Here is a 22,975-nt window from a genome sequence, read left to right as displayed (position 1 = left end):
AAATGTTTTATTCATGAAAAAGTTTCCAGAATGAATAGTTATTGTTATTTTATTCGTATAATTACATGTTTAGAGTACAATATCTTATAGTGTGTGGAGAAATAATTTACCTAGTAAATTTCAGGGTTAAAAAAGTTGGATATTTTTAATTTATTTTATATATTCTAATGTTCTTCTTTGAATTTTTTTCTGAAAATATTAACTCCAAATACGAAGGCTTTGATGTTATTTGAGGATTTGAGAATTTGACTGGCCCATCTCTAGTGGAAAGCAAACATGATAAACACTAATAAATAAAACCTGTGGTTTGTGTTATTTATCTTTTTTTTTTATTAAGAACCTCATTGCAAATTGTTGTGTCATTAAAAAAAAAATTCTGTTACATTAATATTTTAGGAAGACTTTAGTATAACTCTTTCCTTTGAATATGTACATGTTCACACAGCTTTAAACCAAAACCATTAAAAATCATAATACATAATAATGAAACATTTTAATCAAATTATAAATTGAAACCAATTTAATACACTGAAAAAAGTTGACAATTTAATTGTACCTAAACACACAGTTTTGGTGCTTAATAATGAAAGTTCTTTATATAATGAACAGTTACTTCATGTAAAACATCATGTGGGGATCTGAAAATTATACTTTAAGAGACAAATCCTTTAAAATGAGTTACTTTGTAGTGAAAAATCACTGTATTTACTAAATATTAATCATTTTCAAACATCACAAAATACATAAATATAATTGTATCACTATGTCAAAATTACCTTTTTTCAGAAAATGTTTCTTAAAATATTGAACATGTGTATCTGCATTCCTTACAAGACTACTTACTGATGGTTGAAAACGTTTCTGTCAACTATAAATTTTGATATTCCATTACAAATTTTTTGCAATAAATAGTGCAGTATTTGCGCATGCTTTGTTTTATTATAGTTCAATAGTTTGTCAGTCAAAAACCTCTTAACACAAAACATTTCAAGCATTGAAAAAAAATTAAGTTTTTACTTACAGAGTAGCGCACTTCCAAGTATTCTGAAGTTACTGGAACATTTGGCACATCAAATACATAGCTGCGTTCCACCTTGCGAGACTTGAACTCCAAGATATTGTATTTTGGGCAGATCTTATCAAATTCGTTATACACGTCCAGAATTGAAACTTCTTTGCCATTAGACATTTTTTTCTCCAGGTCATAGTGCTAAAAGTAACACAAGAAAGTTAAAAACATAAAACTCACACTAAATTCAAATGGCTACCAGGATGTTATTCAAGTTACTTTATAAGTTGGGTAAAAAACCATAATAATATCAAAATGCAAGTCAGTACATCACATAACACTGAATGCAATTAAATTCATTTGAATTACAATTTTTATCCATTTTAATATAAAATTAAATTCTTAATTTTAGTAAAGCAGCATAAGAAATTCATAAGGAAATTAGGCTTCCAAGAGTGCAGATTATTTTTAATTCATATTATTCCTAATATAATAAGTCAGTGACAAAGATAAAATTCAAATATGAAACCATCTCAGCACCAAAAATAAATTAAGATCACGAAACCACTCTAATATAATAATTAAATTAAATTATACTAAATTATGTATTTAGTTTCCCACTGGGCTACTATTGAATGAATGTAAGTTTATAATTTTATTTTATTTAAAAATTTAAATGTGGTACATGACAAATTTTAGTAATTTTATATATTTATGCACAATATTAATGACATAAACAACGTTTATAAAAAAAATATGAAAATATAACCTTAACGTTCTTAGAACTACCATGTTTTATTGCATAATAGTTACATATTTTCAACTAAAATAAAGTTTGAAAATAGGAGTGCGACGTTTATGCAAAAAATTTTTTTTGTTAGGTTACGTTATCCATAAAAACAAAACCCATTCATGGAAAGTACGTTTATTTAAAAATTAGAGTATACAAAAGCACACCAAAAAATTTAAATTAATAAGTCATGCACGAAAAACCTTTCTTCAACTTTAAATAGAAAAACATAATCTGTGACTGGAATACGAGCCTGAACTAACGCATAACTAATGTCATAGTACACACCATGAAAGAGTGCGGGCCATCAAATGTAGTTAACTCGGCACTCGACAGATAGAGTGTGTTGCATGCAATCGGCGAGATATCGATATTCGTCTACGAGTGCGCGCTCTATACAGGAAGCAACATAACCAAACATGAATAATGCCAACTAGCGCTAGCTACATTTTTAAAGGTGGTACAGCACGGCGTCGCAGACGAGCAGATAAATGTTATAACGTTTAAAAACGTCTTTAAAAGAAAATTTACACATCCGACAACTTAGTATTTACGTTAATTAAATAAGTGGTAATGTCCGATAAATATTAGATTTATACTTTAAAATACATAGTTTTATAAGAAAAAAATACCTAGCCAAAGTGCTCAGAATCTAATAAGGCGACCAAAAACATCATGCAACGTTTACTCAAGGATTTTTTTTATCTAAATTTTGACGCCCTAAAATATCGGTGCGACGATTACGCGATAAAACAGGGTAAATGGGTTAAATGAACACCTGTAATACATAGCTCTATTATTTAGCTATGAAAAATATTTTTTTATTGGTAAACTAAATATACGCTGAAATCTAAATATTAACACATTTATCCACCACTTTTTAACGTTGATTCTAATTTCAAACTTATATTGCACCATTCAATATTACTATTTATAACCTCAGACAAAAAAATCCATGACCTACACATACCTCTTCTCTGGGAAGTAAGAAGACATTCCTCTCGATATTCTTGACGGTAACACAGCAGCTGACGTAAGCCTTAGCAGACTCAATCCACACCTTACCGAACAGGAATACCACTCCTGGCATTTTGAAATAATCTTCAAACGCATCCCACCAGTAGAAACGAAAAACCTACAGAAACCCATTACATGTTTTGCATCACCTAAAGTAATAGAAGAAAAGTTACATAAAACAAGGCATAAATATAAAATGGATATTAGCTTCTCATGAAAACAAAGCAATCCAGTTTTTACATTAAATATGCAAATATATGATAATAGAACATGTTTAACCCTGTTTTGTATGTACAACACAAAAAGCAAGTATCGTATTCATAAATAATATCGATTTGTACTTAAGTAGAAAAAATAATAGGTTCAAGTCACCAAAATACTTTGTTATTGAAATTGGTTTCCAGTACTACAAATCTATGACATAACCCTAGAAGTTTTAAAAATGGATTCTATCAACTTGTGTAAACAGTTGTATTTCGCTTAAAACTTTACGTTTCCACAAAAATTTTTAATGAATTAAGTGAAAAACTTTAAAACCAGATAATTACGTAGTTGTCCATGAATTTCGCACTTCACCATTTTTCGGGGTTTCTAGCAATTGTAATGATTAATATTTTTTTTTATTGATGTAGGTTATCAAACAAAACTACACATAAAATAAAATAACCTCACTTTTCATAGGGAATTTTGTCAAAACAATAACACCTCCTTTACGATAAATTAAATTTTTCCGGCATCAAATAAATACCAAATTGCCATGTTCCTGAAAGTGCTGGATTGAAGACATTTCAATATGGTCTGATAGGATCCATCAAAGCATTTGCCTGGAGTAATGATTTCGGACCACCAAGAGAAACCAAATTCAGGAAGGTTGGCCAGGATGCAAATCAGTGTTCCCTGGAATGAGATTCCAGGTCTTCCCACTGCATCATCTCTATCTATTCTGACATTCATGACAGCACTAGGCCTGTAGAAATAATTTATTTAAGAGATCCAAATATCAACTGAAAATTTTTAAAATTTTCACCAAGTCTAATCGAACTACAAATATTGCTCACTGCAAAGCTGTATTGTATTACACTTATCTTATAAGAGGATTTAAATAAAGAAGAAAAAAATGGTTTAATGTTTGTAATGTTCCAACTGATCATTAGTGATTAACAAATTGGGTCCTATGTCTAACATATCTATAAAAATTACAAAATAACCAATGAATAATATTAATATTGAGCAAACGTAGTGCCATCTTTTGATTTTTGTCGTTATTCAAGCCAAACATACGGAAAACACAAAAAAAAAAAATTTTCATGATAGAATCTTAGGCTTCCAAAGTTTCGAAGCTTTCCAACAAATGTGAAGATTCACATCAGACGCGAAGCTAAGGATCACAACCAAAGCTTCATATAAAACAAATAGCGAATTTCCTCGCAAAGTCAAATGGGAATATTAAAAAGAGCTCAGATTGATTCGCTTGGTCGAAACTTCGCACAGGCCTGGACGGCACGCAGTCAAGGGGGTTTCGAGGTGATCGAAAAAACGACATCTCCGCCGCCAGACAGGCGAACGCCGGCCGGTACCTCTTCTCCGGACTCCGTGGTGGTGAGGGGCAGGCGGGACCTGTCCACAGCCACGTCGCCCGACAAGGCGTGGTCGTTGCTGCGAGACGTGGCGTCCTGCATGCTCTCCCAGCCACACAGCAGCTTGTCCTCTTCGGCCTTAACTCTGTCAGTCACGTGAAATAACGCTATCAGATACTTTCTTTCAGTTACAATAATTCACTACAAATGTGATTAATTAACACAAGATTCAGATGCTACTAAAATTACAGCATCCCCGCCCCCTTATGAAAATATTTACTTCCGTTTCCTCAAATAAAAAACAAACACACATACCATTTTACCTATTGTGTGATGGTTATTTTTTTTTTAAATTATGGACCTAAAAGTAAGAATAGCATTATAAATCACAAACTTGCACCTTGCAGCTGAAAGATTTGAATTTACAATGATGGGAACAGCTTAGTTGAAAAACCACACGACCTGCCTCTTAACTGCATCACTAAAGCCACTTTAGTCCGCTGGTAATTACTGCAGCCTGACCCTCCGCTTAGTTGAAAAACTACACGATCTGCCTGTGAACTGCATCACTTATGCCACTTTATTCCCCTCTTGTTTAAGCTTTCTAAACTTATGGTGTGAAATGGTGTGAAGGGAGGTGTCAACAGGCATGACAGATCACTCAGTCAGACAAGATAACACTTTGGAATGGGCTGCTAGCCAAGGCTCCCCCCAACCCCTCCCTTATTCAATCTTACTGGCGAACACCATATATAACAGCATTCTTTGCTCTCTGATGAATGGCTTATGAACTACAGTCATAAAACTCTTTCTTCTTATAATTGCTGCCTTTCTTTTCTTCTAATTGCCGCTTGCTGTTTCAAAAAAGGCCTTGCAAATGACTATACGGCCAGAAAATGGCACCAGAAGAGCTGCTAGTACATATGGTAAAAAATTACTAATTTAAATAATATTAAAATTTCTGTGTGTTTGAATTGTGATTTTTACTCCATAAAGTATTTTTCTAAAACTCATAATCAAAATATCAGTATGTAAATATAAATTCCAAAATGTCACATATTTCCCAGCTGCAGAATAGTAGCATACCCATTATGCATGTGATCAGAGGAAGGGTCCACAGTGCTTGCACATACTTCATCCTTGAGTATTGGTGCTGCTTCTTGCTGCGAGTGAAACTCTTCGATAGCCATATCCAACTGGAATACACACCAATCACCATCAAGAATATAATTGTAGTAATGTGTTGATTACTTTGTTAGAAAGCTAAAAAAAAATGTCACATATAATAGTTATGTTTGAGTATTCAAACCATTAACGTGGAATACGTACAAGTATTAGTTGAACTATGACTTTAAAACAGACCCGTGCATGCGCATGTGTGTGTGTGCTTGTGCGTATGTACAAATTGACTTGTTCTATATCCTAGGGTACTCAACTCCTTATGGAATCCACAGAGCAAAATAAATAAATAAATAAATAAATAAATAAATAAATAAATAAATAAATAAAGCAAGCTTAAATGGCATATAAATTGATCATCACAATCAATCAAACACCTTGAGATTCAGTAGCAGCTTACTTGCTATGACAAAACAACATGTAAATAATGGTTTAAGAGTCACAATGAAATGAGTAAAAATTATGTTTATAATATTTCTGAACTAAAACACAATTTACCTAGCTGCCGTTAACAATTAAAAACCATTAATAAACAACAAAAACTCATGAATAACTAGGGTTTAAACATGTAATAATGAGCTAATTCAATCACTAATTTAGGAATTAGGAATACAGCATTGAAAATTTTTTTTTTACATTTTTCATAAAATAAATTGTAATGGATTTCACTTTATTTTTCGGTTTGGAAAATTTTCTGGATCAAAATTTAGGTAGAATAGCAGGTTGTGGAAAATAAAGCAAATAGGAACTGAAATAGGTTGGTTGGTTAGGTTAAGTTAGGTTGGTTATCTGCATAATTAAAAATAAATTAATTCATAATTTTAAAATTTTAATCAACATTTTTCCCTATAATTATTGTAGATGACTAACTTAAACTACCTTCACTTAAGTATTATGTAATTATATTTTCCAGAAGTTGTTACATGACATGAAAAATATTTTGTAGTGGTACCTATTCTAATTCTCATTCTATTTGAATTTGATATTCGTATTTGCGAATAATTTGATATTTGTATTCATATCCAATTCAAACTAAAAAAAAAAATGATATTCGCAGAGGCTTACTTTAAAAGCATAAAAACTAATGTTAACAAAAATCCTCCACTCTTAATATTCAAACCTTTTTCCAATTAAAAAAAAAAAGATATTTCCACAGACCTACCAATAACACACTGCATAAAACCTTTCAATACAAACATAAAAAATACCATACTTTACACCCCTACGATTAAGATAATAAATTTTCCCACATTTTATAAGATTTTTCTGTATTCTTCAGTTTTAAGTACTTTCTCTACTTTTGACAAAAATTGTTTCTCAGTTCGTAGGAAAATCAACATTACGATTCTCAATAAATGTGTTCAAGAATATAATATACAGCTTACCTTATCACATGCTGCAGTATCCATGAATTCATCATCTGATATGACAGTTTCAATTATTGGTGATTCAGAATTCAGCACACTTTCTTCAGACTTTTCAATACACGATGGAGTAGACTCAATAATAAATGAATCATCCTTAAAAAAATAAATAAAAAAATTGTAGCTGCAGTTAACGTAAGGACAGTTTGATGGAATTAAAACGTTTATGCAACTTAAAAAAGTCAGATGAAACAAAAAATATACAGAGATAATCAGTATCATACTGAAAATACTGAACCAAATACACCTTGTGACAAGTTACAATCTTGCCCGACTAACAAAATAATTGTCTCTTGTAAATACATAAAGCACTTGAAAAGTATTCCATCCGATGTAGCAGGTAGTTGGGTGTCAAGAACTTTCCGTGACTGTTAAATTACTCGTAACTGTTACGGGTTTTATATAATTAAAAGAATTTGAAATGAATTTGGGTAGTTTATTCTTCTCACGTCACAAAACTTACATTTTTTCCCTCTAAGGAAACGATTTGAAAATATGTCACAGAGTATACAGAAAAATTATTTTTTTTTATTTTTTATTTAAGAAAACCAGCTTTCTTTCATAGTTACTTCCCCAGATTAAAGCCATTCAGACTAATTTTTTTTTTTTTTAACTGCCCATATAATAATCTGGTGACAAGCAGCACACAAAAAAATCAATTTTGTGATTTTATTATATTTTTTATTCACAAAATCAACTATCAAAAACTGTTTTTTTTAAAATGTCATTAAATGGACATGATATTCTGCACATTAAATCATTAAATACTGTATAACGTTGCAGAAACAAAAAAAAACTAAAACAGAAAATTAACTGTTATTTTTCCTTTTCTTGTACAATTTACTGGTTAATGACGACTGTCCCAATATCAGAAACTGCAATACATACTTTGGCATTTTCAAACATGTTATGCATTTTAAAAAAAAAAAAAAAAAAAAAAAAAAAAAAAATACAGTACAAACAAAAAATTTGCGGGTCTGCTATTTATACTAGATAATCAAAGATATGAAGATAATTACTGTATCACTTTCGTATCTGTGCCAAACGATACTACCAATTAGTACCACTGTGGTAGTAAAAAATAGTACAATCTAGCAATTTCAAAAATATTTTATTTTCATAGTTAGTTAGCTCTGTTACATTTCAATGATGTATTGATGTAGAGCAGACAATAATTCCAAAATGGTGCTTTGAAATGTAAATACGTGTATATAATTTTTCAAGTACTGTAACTATGGTGAATTAACCGTACCTTAAGAAAATTGTGGGTATGTCAAAATGGATCACTTTGTGAAGTGTTTCCAAAATAGTGGTATGTGATTTTAATGCTCATTGGGTTATGTAAAAAATATGTATCGAGCTATAAGAAAAGTACCATCAGAGTCTCGTCCTGGTAAGTAAAATGAACTTGACGTTATAGTCAAGGTGAGCTTTAGCAACTTGCTCAAATTAAGTTTTCTCAACAACAACAACAACAAAAAACAACAACACAACATATATATTGACACAATGTGAACTTAACCTAAAATGACTAAGTAGAAAACACATTATAAGTGGGGGGTTAATAAAGTAGACAAGATTTTATGGTTTTATTTTTAATCCAATTTGTTTTTAAAACAGAATATTTTGATGTTAATGTTTTAATTTTTATAAATACTGTTTCAAAATACTTATTCCAATAAAATGTTTCAAATGATGCATTTTTTTATGATAAAATAATTTTAAATAAATTTTTTCTAAAACAATACATTTTTTAACAATAGAAATAATTTGGTGAGCATTTTTGGTTTAAAAGTGACTCGACAAGATGCACAATAAAACAAATTAAATTAATTATTTACTCTACGCACTTTGGTATAATTTCAGTCTGGAAATAATAAAATTCCTTGAATTTCCAAACATTAAAAAATCCTTTTTTGTGATTTGAATTAAGTTTTAGTTAAATATTGATTAATTACGAGATGTTACTTGCATTTTGGTGTTATTTCGGTTTTATCGCAATTCAACATATAATCTTGCCCCTATGTATAAAACACAAAATAAATTACTAATTAAAAGTTAAAAGAATTGGAATAAATTTATCTGATTAACACAACAATAAAAATAATCTAAAACCAAAATTTAAACAAACTCACATCTTCCATTGGTTGTAGGTCTACTACAATGCTTCTTGGCGTGACAACTGGTTTCAGGCGTACTGGCGTGGTAACTTCAGATTTTGGGCGGACAGGCGTAATGACAGCTGGTTTTGGCCTTATTGGTGTAGTCGCTAGAGTTTTGAGATAACTACTGCAATAGCAAACAAAACAGAAAAACTCTTTAAAGTGTACACATTTTTTACAATCCTGATTCCCAACCACTTAATGTTGGTCACATATAATGAAGTAGTTTCTGATCACCATTCTTTCCTAAAATATCTTCGATTTCCAGGGTTTATTGTAAAAAGTGATATTCGAAATGTTTTACCTTTCCTGACAAAGTGTAAATGTTCCCAACTCAAAGTTATTGAACAAATGCACCATGCAAGGTTGGTTCATCCATTCACCCCTGCATTCAACCACCTCCAAGGCAATAGGCGTAAAAACAATAACAAATGATACTGCCAGCCATCAAAGAAAGAGAAGGCAAGCTAGTTAGTTGCCTTTCCCTCACTTTTCACAGCTTTGCATTGGCTTCCTGAATCACCACTACCAACCTTCTCCTCTCCTACATCATGTGACGGACCTGACATGCCGAAAATGATCTTCCCTCAGAGCTCGTTAAAATACATATGCGCAGCCAGCATGTTAAGACTTGTTTTGGCGACAAATGGAATTAATGTGTGCACTTGTAGGTTAAAAGGGATCATTTTTCCTATATATCTCTTTTTTAAAAAAATAAATATTTAAATTAAACTCGACTTTCCCTCAACAAAAATTTTAACAATGAGTATATGTGAAATACTGATTTCTGAGCTTGGGTGGTTCAAGATAGGTAAAGCTTGCTAAGTCCAATGCTGACACCTTCGAAACAACAGCCCTTCTCACAGAAAGTGAAAGGTCATAGAATAAAGAAACGTTCCACTGTATTTAATGTGGGTTTTGATGAAACAAGAGTTTCTCAAACTTTTCTTTATCATTAAGTCTGTGCGAATATCAGTTTTTTGATTCAAACTAAATACGAATACAAATATCAAATTATTTTGCAAATATGAATATTGAATTTGAATAGTAAGAATGAGAATAAAATCCCACTAAAGACTTCTTTTTCACGTCATGTAACAACTTCGGAAAATTAGACAACTATCACTCAAGTGAAAGATTGGCTAAGTTAAGTTGGCTACATTAATATAAATATATGAAATATTTTTTATTAAAAAAAACTGTAGTGACAATCTCATGAAGTATACTATGTCAAGAATTCATAATCAAACAAAAATTTTTATTTCGAAGTGTTAATATTTGAGGTTGAATTTAATACAAATAGTTTATTATATGTATTTATTCTTATCCGAAAACGTGAATATTTGCGCAGGCCATATTTAGATGATCTTTAAAAAAAATTATTTCAAGGAAGTTTTTAATCTACTAAAACTTTTTTTTTTCAAAAAAAAATTACTGTCTAGTCATATAAGCATAAAATACTCTACTTCTAGTGACTGTAAGAACCCCAAAAAAAAATTTTCCCTGGGCACAAAAATGTTAAGGAGCTGGGTTTAATTGTACGTTATACATAAATACATGCGTAACACATTTGTTTCATTATAAAAGACTTGAAAAACCAATGTAAATTTGGCACTCCTACAAAACATTAATTAATCAAAAACAATTAAATACTAGGTTACTTAAAAATTACATATATTATATAATTTATGTACAAATAATATTAAGATTCAAAGAAATGGAAAAATTATTTATGCTCAACATATGATCATGTTTACCCTCTTTTATCACATAATCGTTGCACCCTCATAATCGTCGCACCCATATTTTAGGGCGTCAATATTTGGATAAAATAAACCTCTCGTGTAAACGTCGCATGATGTTTTAGGTCCCGCTATTAGATGCAGAACGCTTTGTGTAGGTATATTTTCCGTATAAAACAATGTATTTTAAAGTATAAATATATTTATTCAGAAATTACTGCGGATATACGAACCTGTCTGATGTGTTTTTAAACGTTATAACCTTCATTGTTCGTCTGCGTCGCCGCAGTGTACCGCTTACAAAATGTAGCCAGCGCTCGTTGCAATCATTACTGTTTGGTGATGTTGCTTCCTGTATAGAGCGTGCACACATAGTCAAATATCGATATCTCACCGATTGTAGTATCTTTTCCGATATAAAATTATGTATTTTAAAGTATAAATATAATATATATTCAGAAATTACCGCGTACTTATTCAAATAACGAAAATACAAAGCTGTCTAAAATGTAAATTTTCTTTTAAAGAGTTTTTAAACGTTATTACCTTCATCTGTTTGTCTGCATCGCAACGGTGTATCGCTCACAAAAATGTGGCCAGCGCATGTTGCAATCATTACTGTTTGGTTATGTTGCTTCCCGTATAGAGCGTGCACACGTAGTCGAATATCGATATCTCGCCGAGTGCATGCAACGCGCACTCTTATCCGGTACCGAGTTAACTACATTTGATATCCCGCACACTCGTGGTGTTTACTACGGTAGTTACGCGTTCGTTCGGCTTGCATTTGGATCACAGATTTTGTTTTTCTATTTAAAGTTGAAGAAAAGTTTTTGTTGTATGACTTATTTATTAAATGGTTTGGCGTGCTCTTTTATACTTTTGTAAATAAACGTACTTTCCATGAATGGGTTTTGTTTTTATAAATACTTTATCTAACAAATTTTTTTTTCCCGCATAATCGTTGCACCCCTACTTTTCAAACTTTTATTTTAGAATAAAAACTGTGACGATTATGCGAGAAAATACGGTACATTACCGAAACTGGCACAAAACATGATCCTAATGATTTGAGTAAACACACCCCTTTTACGGATTCTAAAAATATTCCTTTTAAAGTTTCAATTTTTTATCACAAAAATACTTTTTTTGTGAAACATAAGAAATTTTTATTTCGTCACAAAATTAAACAATGTCTACTCTTTAACGCAACATAATTTATACAATAATAAAAAAAAAGAGATTAACAGAAAATCTCGAACTTTCAAAAGTGATACCAAGCTGAAAAAGAGAAGCTCGTGTCAGGTGACATCCCATCCACAATAGCTTTGCAAATATATATTGTACAGAAGACGCGAGTGGATAGGATTTACTCTACATTTTTCAGAAGCGTATGATGAGCAGCTTGGGAACTTCACCGCTGTAGTGCGCTGCCGTAACGCCCTGTATCGTCTCAGTTTGTTATTTACATGTTAGAGCGCATCACTGTCGCCCGTTGTCATTCCCCCGCACCCCCCCACCCCATCATTCACTGCAGCTCGAGGTTGTTCGACGGGAGGGGGGGGAGGGTTTTTTTGAAGAGTTCGACACTTGTCCGCTAGGGACCACCGCAAGCCGATGCCCCTAGAGATGGTGGCGATTGCGGCGGGTGAATTAACCAACTACCTCGAAACCGTATTATAAATTTTAAACCTGGGCTGGCGACTTCTATACAGTATGTATATTCAAAGACAATAGTTACCTCGGGGAGAGCTCCCGTTTCCGCGGAGGCGACTGGCGGGGCCCGCCGCCCTCGGCCGGACCCACTCTGCCGCCCTGCAGCTCCTGCATGATGTCCCCTAGCACGTCGTCATCCTCCAGCTTCACGGGCTTCACCTGCAGCAGACGTTCGCGCACAGAGGCTTAAACACGGAGGCAGACCAACGCTGGACTACCTACGTACTTCTTTTCCAACAGCACACAGCAGACACAGCTTTAACACCAACCAGGTTGTAAAATCCTCTGTGGCTTTTTTTTTGTCCTAGTTTAACGCAATCAGAGTTTCATACTGCAGGACTAGATTATTTTAATACAACCCACATCATATTACTAATTTACATTTTAAAAATTTAAATACTGTTGAAGTACCATTTGTGTGTCAAGTTTACAATATCTGTTTTGGCCAACAGTTTATGATATACCGTACTTACCTGAATATAATGCTATGATTTTTACCAAAAACTGCGGAAACCAAAAGTGGGGGTCGCATTAAAATCAATTGGGAAACGGCTTAGTTGGAAAAACTACATGCCGTGCCTGTAAACTGCATCGCTCATGCCACTTCAGTCCGGGGTTTCCTGAACCTCCGCACAGGCGTGACGGACGAGAGATGCAGGATGAAGGAGAGGGTGCAAATGGAGTTAAGTCACTCTTCTCTTCACTGTGGGTGCTGGCAAGGCACCTCTTCCCAGATGACCATCATACATCATTATGTGCTTTGCTTTCTGAACAGCGCCACTTCTGAACTGCAGTCATAAAACAATTCTTTTCCCTACTGCGGCATGGTGTCTCTAAAGAGACCATGTAATTCATTCTCCTACTGATTAAAGAGGTACCAGAAAGGGTCTAGTAAATATACAATAAATTTAATAATTTAAATAATTTTCAAGTGCTATGTACTTGAATTGTGATTTTCAAATAAGTCGTTATCAAAAGGTTTGGGGTTGCATTATTTTCGGGTAAATACGGTATCTGGAGTCTATACGTTCACAGCATAAGGCCTACGACAAGACACATATTAGGATCCGTGACCGCGGGACTTTCCCGCCAATAATTACTCACAAAGGTTTTAAACAATGGTGCCTTTTTATATTATAGTGGGCTTTAAACTATTTAGGGAGTGACTTGGTGCTCCTAAATAGTCAATCATTGGTAAATTAAACAAAAATATTCTAAGATATAATTTTATATGATTAATTTAACATTAAAATAACAAAAAAAATAGTTTCTACATTTTTTCTTGAAAGCTATTCTATTTCTGTATCTTGAAATCCATACTAGTATTCAACCCATTTACAATCAAGCGCTACTTACTTTTCAAATGAGTTTATTAAAGATTTATTATGTTTTAAGACCATATTCAGTACTTGGGTGAGTTTTTTTAACAGCTGCTTGTTATTTTTTAGTTGTATTTGTGTGTGTACCAAAGGTTTTATGATCATGTTTTATGTTTGCAGGCATCTCTAATTATTTGCTTACTTTATTGTGGAAGTTGTTTTTATTTATATTTTTTTACTTGTTGCTTAAGATTTAGGTGTGTATAAGTAATTTTCTTTTGTATATTTTTATATGGTTCATTGTTTTAAAGATGGCTGATGCAATAGTTTGCCAGTTACGTAAGCCCTGAAATACAGAGGTTGCTTGTGCGTGGGAAAGATTCGTTATTTGGGTGGAATGCTGATGCCATGCGCCAGTATTGGCTGATATTTTTGTGTGCATTTTTATGTTTGGTCAGAAAATACGTCACATGTGCACCCGTCCTTCTCCAAAGAGAAGGGTGGCCATGGAGTCAGTCAGCGTCTGTACAAGGTACCACGAGGTCACGTGTTGTGCGGTGGCTCAGATTTAACAAAAAATGTAGGCACAGTATTTTGCGTCTGCGGTTAGGGCTCTACCGTCAATATTTAACTGCCTTTTTGCATTTTCGGAACTTTTGATTAGCAATTTTAGCCACAGTCATTGGTAACAACCAACAACATAACAGAGTAACTTCGTCATTGTTCTGAGGACAGAGTCTTTCCACTTGTACTATAAGTTGCAAGCAAACACAGAATTTTCTTGAGAACAGTATGTCATTTTTCCACTTTCGCTACCTACATGTATTTTTTTTTTCATGATCGAAAGATAAGTGGCCATGATGCCTTGTGAATTTTCTAAAACGACCAATAACAAACAGTTAAAATCAGTTTTTGTCTGAGAGACTTAGCAATCAATCACCCACGGTAACATTTTTTTTGGCACTAAACATTTTTTTTTTGTGCCCAACTAATTCCTTCAAGTGTTCATGAATGTGCACTCTAGACTAATTGCGAGGTCTGGAGAGTGTAACACTTATTTCAACCTAAGTATTATTTACTCTGAATGAAAACAATAATTCGAAAGTGGAACGCACTACACACCTCCTTCTTCTTAATCGGCATGTTCGCAAACATGCTCCTGATCGACTTGTTTCCTGGCGTCCCGGAGTCGTCCGCAATCTTGCTCCCAGCGCGAGCTTTGTTGCTGCTCCTCCCCTCCCTTCCTTTCTTCTTTGACGCGGAGCTGATGCTCTCGTCATCCAGGTCGTCGTCAAAGATGTCCCGGCCGTCCTCCACGTACCCGCAGCCGTCTGTATTGGAAGGACTCACAGTCAATATGTCATGCATAGAGACCCAGAAAATTTGCGGGTTCATTTCGTGTTATGCTAAAATTCAAATAATTATACCTTAGTGCTGCTTCTGTCATTGGTTCACTGTTAATCTGGTGGACTGAGGGCCAATTAGAGACCCTCACTCATAGAAGTGTCGAATCACAGGCCACCCAGTCGAGACGACTCACAAGTCAGCAGCCAATGAACAGTTGGCATTTGCCCGAGTGTGTAGAGGATATTGGAGTCTATCCTGGAGGTCATTGACCCCCGAATTTTCCGGGTCTCTGGTCATGCATATACGCTACATATATTACCCATAACAATAATTTCATTTATCTCTTTATGAAGCAGGGACACCACATTCTTACTCTAGATCATTTCCCTGTCTCATCAATCTATCATTGCAAGATATCATAAATACGAATAGCAACACATTTCAACCACACACATTTCCAACGACCATAACATTTTCTTGTGCACGATACAGTTTGCACTGTTATCGAAGCTATGCAACTATTGCTGTCGGTCTGTAATATAAGACCACTATGTTGTTATGTATTTACTTATAACAGACAGTTGGCAAGCGTCATCTGCCAGTCTTTGCGGCAACATGACGGACTGATGTCATTTGTTATGTCAAGCTTAGAAACTCATTGTAATGGATTACGTTGTGTTTTGTTGAAAACCCAGCTAAGTAAAGGCATATTCACACACGTTAATACCATATTTCTCAATAAACATTAGATATATTTAAACATTGTATTTATTTATAAAAAATAATTTATTATTTAATAAATATGAAACTAAAATAGTTCTTAGTACTTTTATTATTTTACCAAATAGTCTCATTTTGACTGACAGTCAAGATACCCTTATACAATAAAATCATTAGTAATAATCTAATAAATATAAGCATGTCGGGCCATTCCATGTCAAATCAACCAATGTCCCAACCCAACCTCGGATTTGTCTGAAATTTGGTATGGTGGTAGCCCTAGTAAATACTTAGAGAAACTTTTATTTTATTTTAATCTCTTCCATTTTTTGACTTGTACAATTTCAAATATGGCCAAAATTCTGGGTTTTTTGTTACACAGAAAAATTGATAATTATTAATCAGTTTTGCATCACAAACATATTCCATTCCTTTCTTTATTTTGATATTTAATGTTAAAATACAACTGGATATGCAATAAAGAATGAGGAGTGGAGCAAACGGAAAGGGGGAAGGGGAAATCTCCAGGTCTCGGCACCAGCCACCAGGGGGAAAGCCCAATTAATTCCTAAATATTTTTTCAATGCGTGTGTTTGCCCAGATTCATAGTACGACAAAAATTTTATTACTATTGCTAATAAAATCTACTGGGAACCTTACAGTTATCTGAAACTCACGAATCACCTTTACAATTATTTATGGCTACGGCAACGTTTAGTATGAAGATCTTTTTTTTGTTTGGGTTTTGGAAAAATTGTATATTAAGTAATGGGGAGGGGGCCCGACAAAATTATTTTCCCCCCGGGCCCTTAGTTTCTCTTCCCTTAACTCCATCCACAAAAAAATTCAGTACATGGGAAAGATGACAATGAGTCAAAAACATCATACCAGCTGACCAGCGAGTAAGAAGAACTTTAACTAAAGCCCGCCGCACACGGTACAATATTGTAAGCTAGGAGTCGTACTGGCTTTACTACTAGTTTCTTCACTCGAATTCAAACTGGATTCTAGTAGCTGTACGAGCTGGGCTACTGGTTTTGCGTAATAGACTGCGTCCTATTTTCGTTGCTTGGTGTGTTCCAATATTTAAGGAGTGGCCAATCAGAACTCACGAAAACAGCATGAGGGGTTGTTTACACTTTTAAGCGCGCATGTCGTGATAAACATGGACGGAAAGAAGTCGAATAGTGACCAACTCCTCATTTTAATAAATGCATACAAAGAAGAGCCTTGTTTGTATGCAGTAAAAAATGTGAATTATCATAATAAAAATTAGTTGTGGAGAATATTCTCTTAACAAAACTAGTAAGGCAGCTAGAATCGTGTGCAGCAGAAACTTGTAGCGCACTTAGTGTTTCAGCTTGTAGCCTACACAGTACAGAAACCAGTAAGCATTATAGTAAGCAAACTAGTAGAAAATATTGTACCGTGTGCGGTGGGCTTAACTCAACAACTGCCTAATTTGTGTGCCGTGTACAACACATGCCCAAATTTGAGCAATAGTAGAATGTTGTAAGATATAAAAAGACTCAATCTTTTAACTCATTCAAAGATTTTGCAGTTAAAAACCATAAAATATTCTTCCTAAGATAATTTGATGTCTTTAACCACTCAAGCAAAAAAAATTTTTTTACATCAGTGACAGTGTCATGTGACATTCCCACTAGATTATTTTTCACAACAAAAAATATGCATTCCACATGTACGTAAAAAAATGTACCACTGGAGAACTCATAACAAATGAATTTCAAGTGCTAGACAGAACCAAAAATTACAACCAACATCAAAGACAAACTACTTTTCTACGAGACAAGACTTGCTGAGCTTTTTCCCCACTCACCATCATCCACGATCCAATCGTCATCTTGACGAGCCAGCACTTTCTCCGAGTACTCTCTCTCGTCCACTTCCTCGTACACGTTGTCGACGTTGGAGATCTCGTACTTGTGCTTGCTGCCTTTCAGCTTCTTGAGCTTCTCGAACGCCGACGCACGCCCGTGCCTGTCCATCTTCTGTCGTTTCGCCCGTGGCGCCGGACCTGAGCAGGGAAACATAAGCACTCGTTCGGTACTCTCACATGTTGAGCAGGGACAAGAAATAATGGTTTTATTACTAAGTTAATTTCATTATTAAAACAGGAGATTTCAGGGTTATTGTTTTTATTTTAATGAATTATTTTTATTCATTAAATTCAACAAATTATGCACAAACAATAAAATCATTTGTAATAAGCATGTCTACAACATAAATAATTAGAAAAATAAAAATATATCTGCAACTTTTTGTGTGTTTGAAATATGTGCCAAAATAATTTTTTTGGTGTTTTTAAATGATATGATCAAACAACACAATAGTAATTTTTTTTTACAATCCATTTAGTTGTTACATTTTTGTACAAAGTTCATGCTAAATAAATTACATTCAATGAATTTACTATACTAAAAGATAAAACTTTTTGTAGTTTGAGTTCATTTTTGCCAAATTGCTGATTCATTTCATGTTTTTTGATACACTTCGGTGTTAAATGCTTCATTAACTTGCATTCCGGTGTCATTTGTTGTATTTACATGCTTTGCGGTGTAATTTTGGTTTAATCACTGTTCATTATATAATCTTGTCACTAATTTTCAGTCGTGTTGCTCTTTGTAAACTTGACAAGTTGTATAACTGATGCAAATTAGCATATATTTTCCATTGGCTTCATTATTGTCACCTTGACAGAATAATTTTTTTTTAAGATTTTTTTTTTTAAGTTGTATATAATAAAAACTACATTCTTATTTTTAAACACCACATCACCCAATTGTTTCCTAAAAGTAATCAAGACGTTTCAAACAAGATCAGATCATTTTTTGTGACAACAAAAAATATTGATATTTATTTAATTTTTCATGACTTTCGTGACCCAGTAGACACCCTGAAATGAGCAAGCCCAGCGTGATGGGTGAACAGGGAGGCATAAGCAAATCCCGTAACTGGTCGATCCAGGGCTGGGGGAAGTGGCAAAGGAGAACAAAACACGTGGGGCGGTGGTGAAGCTGGTACGCCCCTGGATGTGGTGCTGGCATGGCCAGCACAGGCAGTCATGAGCTGTACATTAACGGAGGGAATTTGCAACCCCAGGTGTCTACGAATACCTGATGAACCAATTTCAGGACCTTTTCATATTGCAGGGTAATTTTTTGACGTGATGTCTAATAAATCGATGAATGCCGGCTGCACGCACGAAAAAGTGTCCCGTTATGCACATTGTCCCATTACGCTCATTGTACGCTTGCGCCGCATCTATCTCTCTTCCACTCGATTGGAACAACCATCGATTTGACTTTTTCGAGGCACATTAAACTTGAAACACTCCCATTCGTTTCTTACTTTTCCTATCATCGTCCTATCCTTAACAGAATAACACAGATTGGAAGAAGTTAAATAGCAAACATGTATAAAAGTTATAGTTAAAATAATCTCTTCGTTTAAGTAATAAACATATTTGAATTAATGAGTGCAAATAAGAGTAAATTTATCAATTAAATTGTAGATTTCATTTCACTCCTCCTTTGTATCCATACAAAATAGTGATAATTCAATAAAAATGATTCAATTTTATTCATAAAAGTATGCAATCATTTCATCAATGTTTTGTTATGACGTCACGTTAAACTATCGTCCGTAAACAGACTTTACGGACCACCAAGTTTTTCGTAAAATTGACGAAACCACAACAAACTGTATGACGGCCATTTTCCAATAGTGTTCAAAATAGAACGAGGTGATAGATGTAAACTTTTAATATAAGCAAAAATTAGACTTATTACAAAACCAGATGTAACATACTATTGGCAGGAATGTACAAATTTTTACATTAGAAAACTCAAAACTTTTTCACAGACAATTTCTACACAATTTAAGCAGCAGTCTCCAAATATAAACATTTAATGTGCAACAATAAAGTGAGATGAATAAACCGAAATGAAAGTTAGCATAATACTTTCGAAAGTTCAATTTTATGAATTCTAGCATCATTACTATTTATTTAGGGACTTTTTCATGACTTTCACGACCAGTAGACACCTGCAACTACAGTGTCCGAGATGTGCGGAGCTAGGAATGTGACAGTGGGCGGAAAAACGTAAGGAGAGGTTAGTAAAAAATTCTTAGAAGCATATTTAAGAAGGCAGTTCAACTTGGGGTGGGAAAATATTAAGTGGATCACAAGACTAGGGAACAGGTGGACTGTCCCAAAGAACTCAAGACCTATTGAAGAAGAGCACACCCTCACATCAAGAATAGTATCATCAGAGAAAGTTCATTAACATTGAAGTATGAGTGTAAAGCTGGAATCACAATGCTAGGTACGACGGATGACACAAGTCGTACAGCATTCCAGCACGACAGATTTAATAGCGTAGGGTCACAATACCACAATACTCTATTTTGGCTGTCAGCAAATCTTTCCAAGCCAAATACCTTTATGAAATGAGTATAGAATGTGCTAAAAATAGTATAGAATATTTCCTTTTTGGATTATTTATGTAGTCCTTCAACCCAATGTCATACAAAATACCATTAGCCTAAGCTTTATTGATTAAAAGTTCTTTGCTGAACTCATCCATTCTTAAATTAAATCTTGAGCTAGGTACAATAATAACTTTGGACGTAAACACAATGATATACATTTACATAAACAGACGAAAGCACACTACAAATTTGAAAGCGTACCCAAATTTAAAACAAAATTTAATTTTTTATCATAAAGTTTTACCAAGTAAGTAAATATTTTTTTTATTTTTTTTTTAAATTTTCCATATGGCTTCCGCCGTACAGCGCAACAAGACAAAATCAGAAATAGAACCTTTTTTAGCGGTACGTCTGGGTGCATATTTTGTCATGTTGACGTCCCTGCAACCTTCGGTTTCATTGGCTACGGAGCGTATCGGGCCTATCATAGCATTGTGACTCCAGCTTAAGAGGCTCCATGTCAAGAGCAGGAGAAGAGGGGAGTAGGGTAACCATGAGGCAAGTGGTTGGGAAGAAAGCAAATGATGGCAAAGGATGCACACGTGGAGAGATTGCTGGAGGGGGTTGGGCTAACGCAGCTTGAGGACGTGGTAAAGAAAGTGGGGAGGTCGCTATGGCACTGGGAGCAGCACTCTAAAAGATAAGGGAAAAGGCTGCGTGCAAATACCTCTGGCTGCTGTTTGCTTGGATGACAGAAGAGGGCAGGTTACCAGGGCTATGAATAGACACAGTGGTGATGTCTACAATTCAAGGAATCCTATACATTATATGCCCACCAGACTGTCATCTAGTGTGAAGTAAATGGAGGAGGTTGGTTCACAGGTATGCCGTAGGTTGACAGACTGAGTTGGATAATGGCAAGCAACGTGGTTTGAGAAGGAAGTATCCACGTTAAACTCAGACGGCTGGGTTTCTGGACTTTCAATAAGATGGTAGACCGATGCTAAATTAACTTCGAGAAGGCATTTGTTTCGGTGTCACCCGATGGCATGTACCAGAAGGGTGGAGAAATTGGTGGGATATTTCTTAATGGAGAAGAAGGCAGTGGGTGAGATTAAGGAAAAGATATTATAGGTAGGTTAAGTCACTTTGACGTGCTCTGGAGAGACCTAGACCCTCTGGCCCTGATAAAGGATAAAGAAAAAAGTGTGATGTATAGGACGGGGATGTTTGGGGATGACTGTATATGTTTTTAAATGAAGGGCAAAGGGGCACATCTGCAAGGGGAGAGACAAGCTGATCAAAAGTGAAAGTAATTGGACTGTATTACTGAATACAGTATTTGCAAGATAAGGCAACAGACAAGAACGGTCATGAGGAAAGTTTATAAACTGAGAGGGCTGAAAATTTTGGAATGCAGTGGAATACGACCACCTGGTGGTGTTGTTGCAGAAAAGAGTATAGGGCAGTGTGAATGCTCGGGAGGACTGCACTGTACACAAGTGGAACAGCATCCAGAGCACGAGAGGGAGAGAATTCAGGAGAAAACTAACAGACACCCTCCCAAACAGCATGAAAGTTTCGGACACGTATCCGGAATGCTGCAGAAACATTATATTTCTACAAAGTAAAAATACATTCCCAGACTAAGTCTTATGATTTACATAGCATGGCCTGTGGCTGGTGAGCTCATGCCTTGTGGCAAACAATCCTCTCAATTTTCTTATCCGTCTTGAACTGCCTCATATTCATCGCAAATCACTCATCCAAATAAATCCACTCGCCAACCATTCTTAATAGCAGCATCTCCCCCCCCCCCCCCCCCCCCCCCCCGGACCAACCATACTCAATGTGCGGTTCTAAAGGATTGGCAAAGGGGGCCATGGCCTACACTTCCTCCTCCCCACCCCCCTCGAATAACCACTGTAACTTAAAATGGCTGGAATTATGAAAGAAGACTTTCAAGACGTCAAGAGATGCGTTAAATTAGTCTAAGGGGATCTTACTTTTCAAAACTTCAAGGAGGTATTCCAATACCGTCCGGTCATCCGCTTCCCTTCCCCCCACCCCGTCCTGAGGATTCGAAGCTGCGTCCGCTCCTGGTCGCCACTAGCGGAAGCCAAATTGCAAGTTTCTCGACAGAGCAAATTAAACTAAGCGTTTCGTGGGTAAGCCTCTTAAGACTCTCGTCCTATGCTAGCATTTTTTTTTTATTTTTTTTTATATTTATTAATGTATTCACTGCTGTAGTGGGAAGTTGTTTATATAAAATTAACGTTGCAGGTACACTACGATACTATTCTGTGGCACATACAAATAAACTTACTTGTTTCAGTTTCCATTTCACAGACGTCTAAGCTCTAAGATATAAAAAAAAAACAGATTCTCGGCTATGTCAGTATTAACAATACACCCTCGCCATTTAAAGAATTTCCAACCATTCGCATTAGTTTGGCGGGAACATTCACTTTAGTCGGGACAACCAACATGTTAAACAAATTTTTTTAATATATTTTAA

At 34.7% G+C, this 22,975-nt stretch overlaps 1 protein-coding gene across 2 annotated transcripts in view; it reads right to left on the bottom strand.

Annotated features, from left to right (window-relative positions):
- LOC134531923 (DNA polymerase alpha catalytic subunit) overlaps window positions 1-22,908 on the bottom strand; it is a 71,763-nt gene extending 48,855 nt beyond the window's left edge. For both annotated transcript variants that reach the window (XM_063367965.1, XM_063367966.1), the window contains exons 1-10: window positions 22,784-22,908; window positions 17,843-18,040; window positions 15,058-15,266; window positions 12,642-12,775; window positions 9,132-9,285; window positions 6,958-7,092; window positions 5,480-5,589; window positions 4,394-4,538; window positions 2,770-2,934; window positions 1,022-1,210 (exon numbers count right to left, since the gene is read on the bottom strand). In XM_063367965.1, the coding sequence (XP_063224035.1) occupies window positions 1,022-1,210; window positions 2,770-2,934; window positions 4,394-4,538; window positions 5,480-5,589; window positions 6,958-7,092; window positions 9,132-9,285; window positions 12,642-12,775; window positions 15,058-15,266; window positions 17,843-18,040; window positions 22,784-22,799 (1,455 nt within the window). In that variant the 5' untranslated portion in view covers window positions 22,800-22,908. The remainder of the gene's footprint in view (window positions 1-1,021; window positions 1,211-2,769; window positions 2,935-4,393; window positions 4,539-5,479; window positions 5,590-6,957; window positions 7,093-9,131; window positions 9,286-12,641; window positions 12,776-15,057; window positions 15,267-17,842; window positions 18,041-22,783) is intronic.
- Between the last annotated feature and the right edge of the window lie 67 nt (window positions 22,909-22,975).

This window comes from Bacillus rossius, chromosome 5 (genome assembly GCF_032445375.1).
Source record: "Bacillus rossius redtenbacheri isolate Brsri chromosome 5, Brsri_v3, whole genome shotgun sequence".
NCBI classification, from domain to species: Eukaryota; Metazoa; Arthropoda; class Insecta; order Phasmatodea; family Bacillidae; genus Bacillus; species Bacillus rossius.
This window is presented reverse-complemented; position numbering and strand designations above follow the sequence as displayed.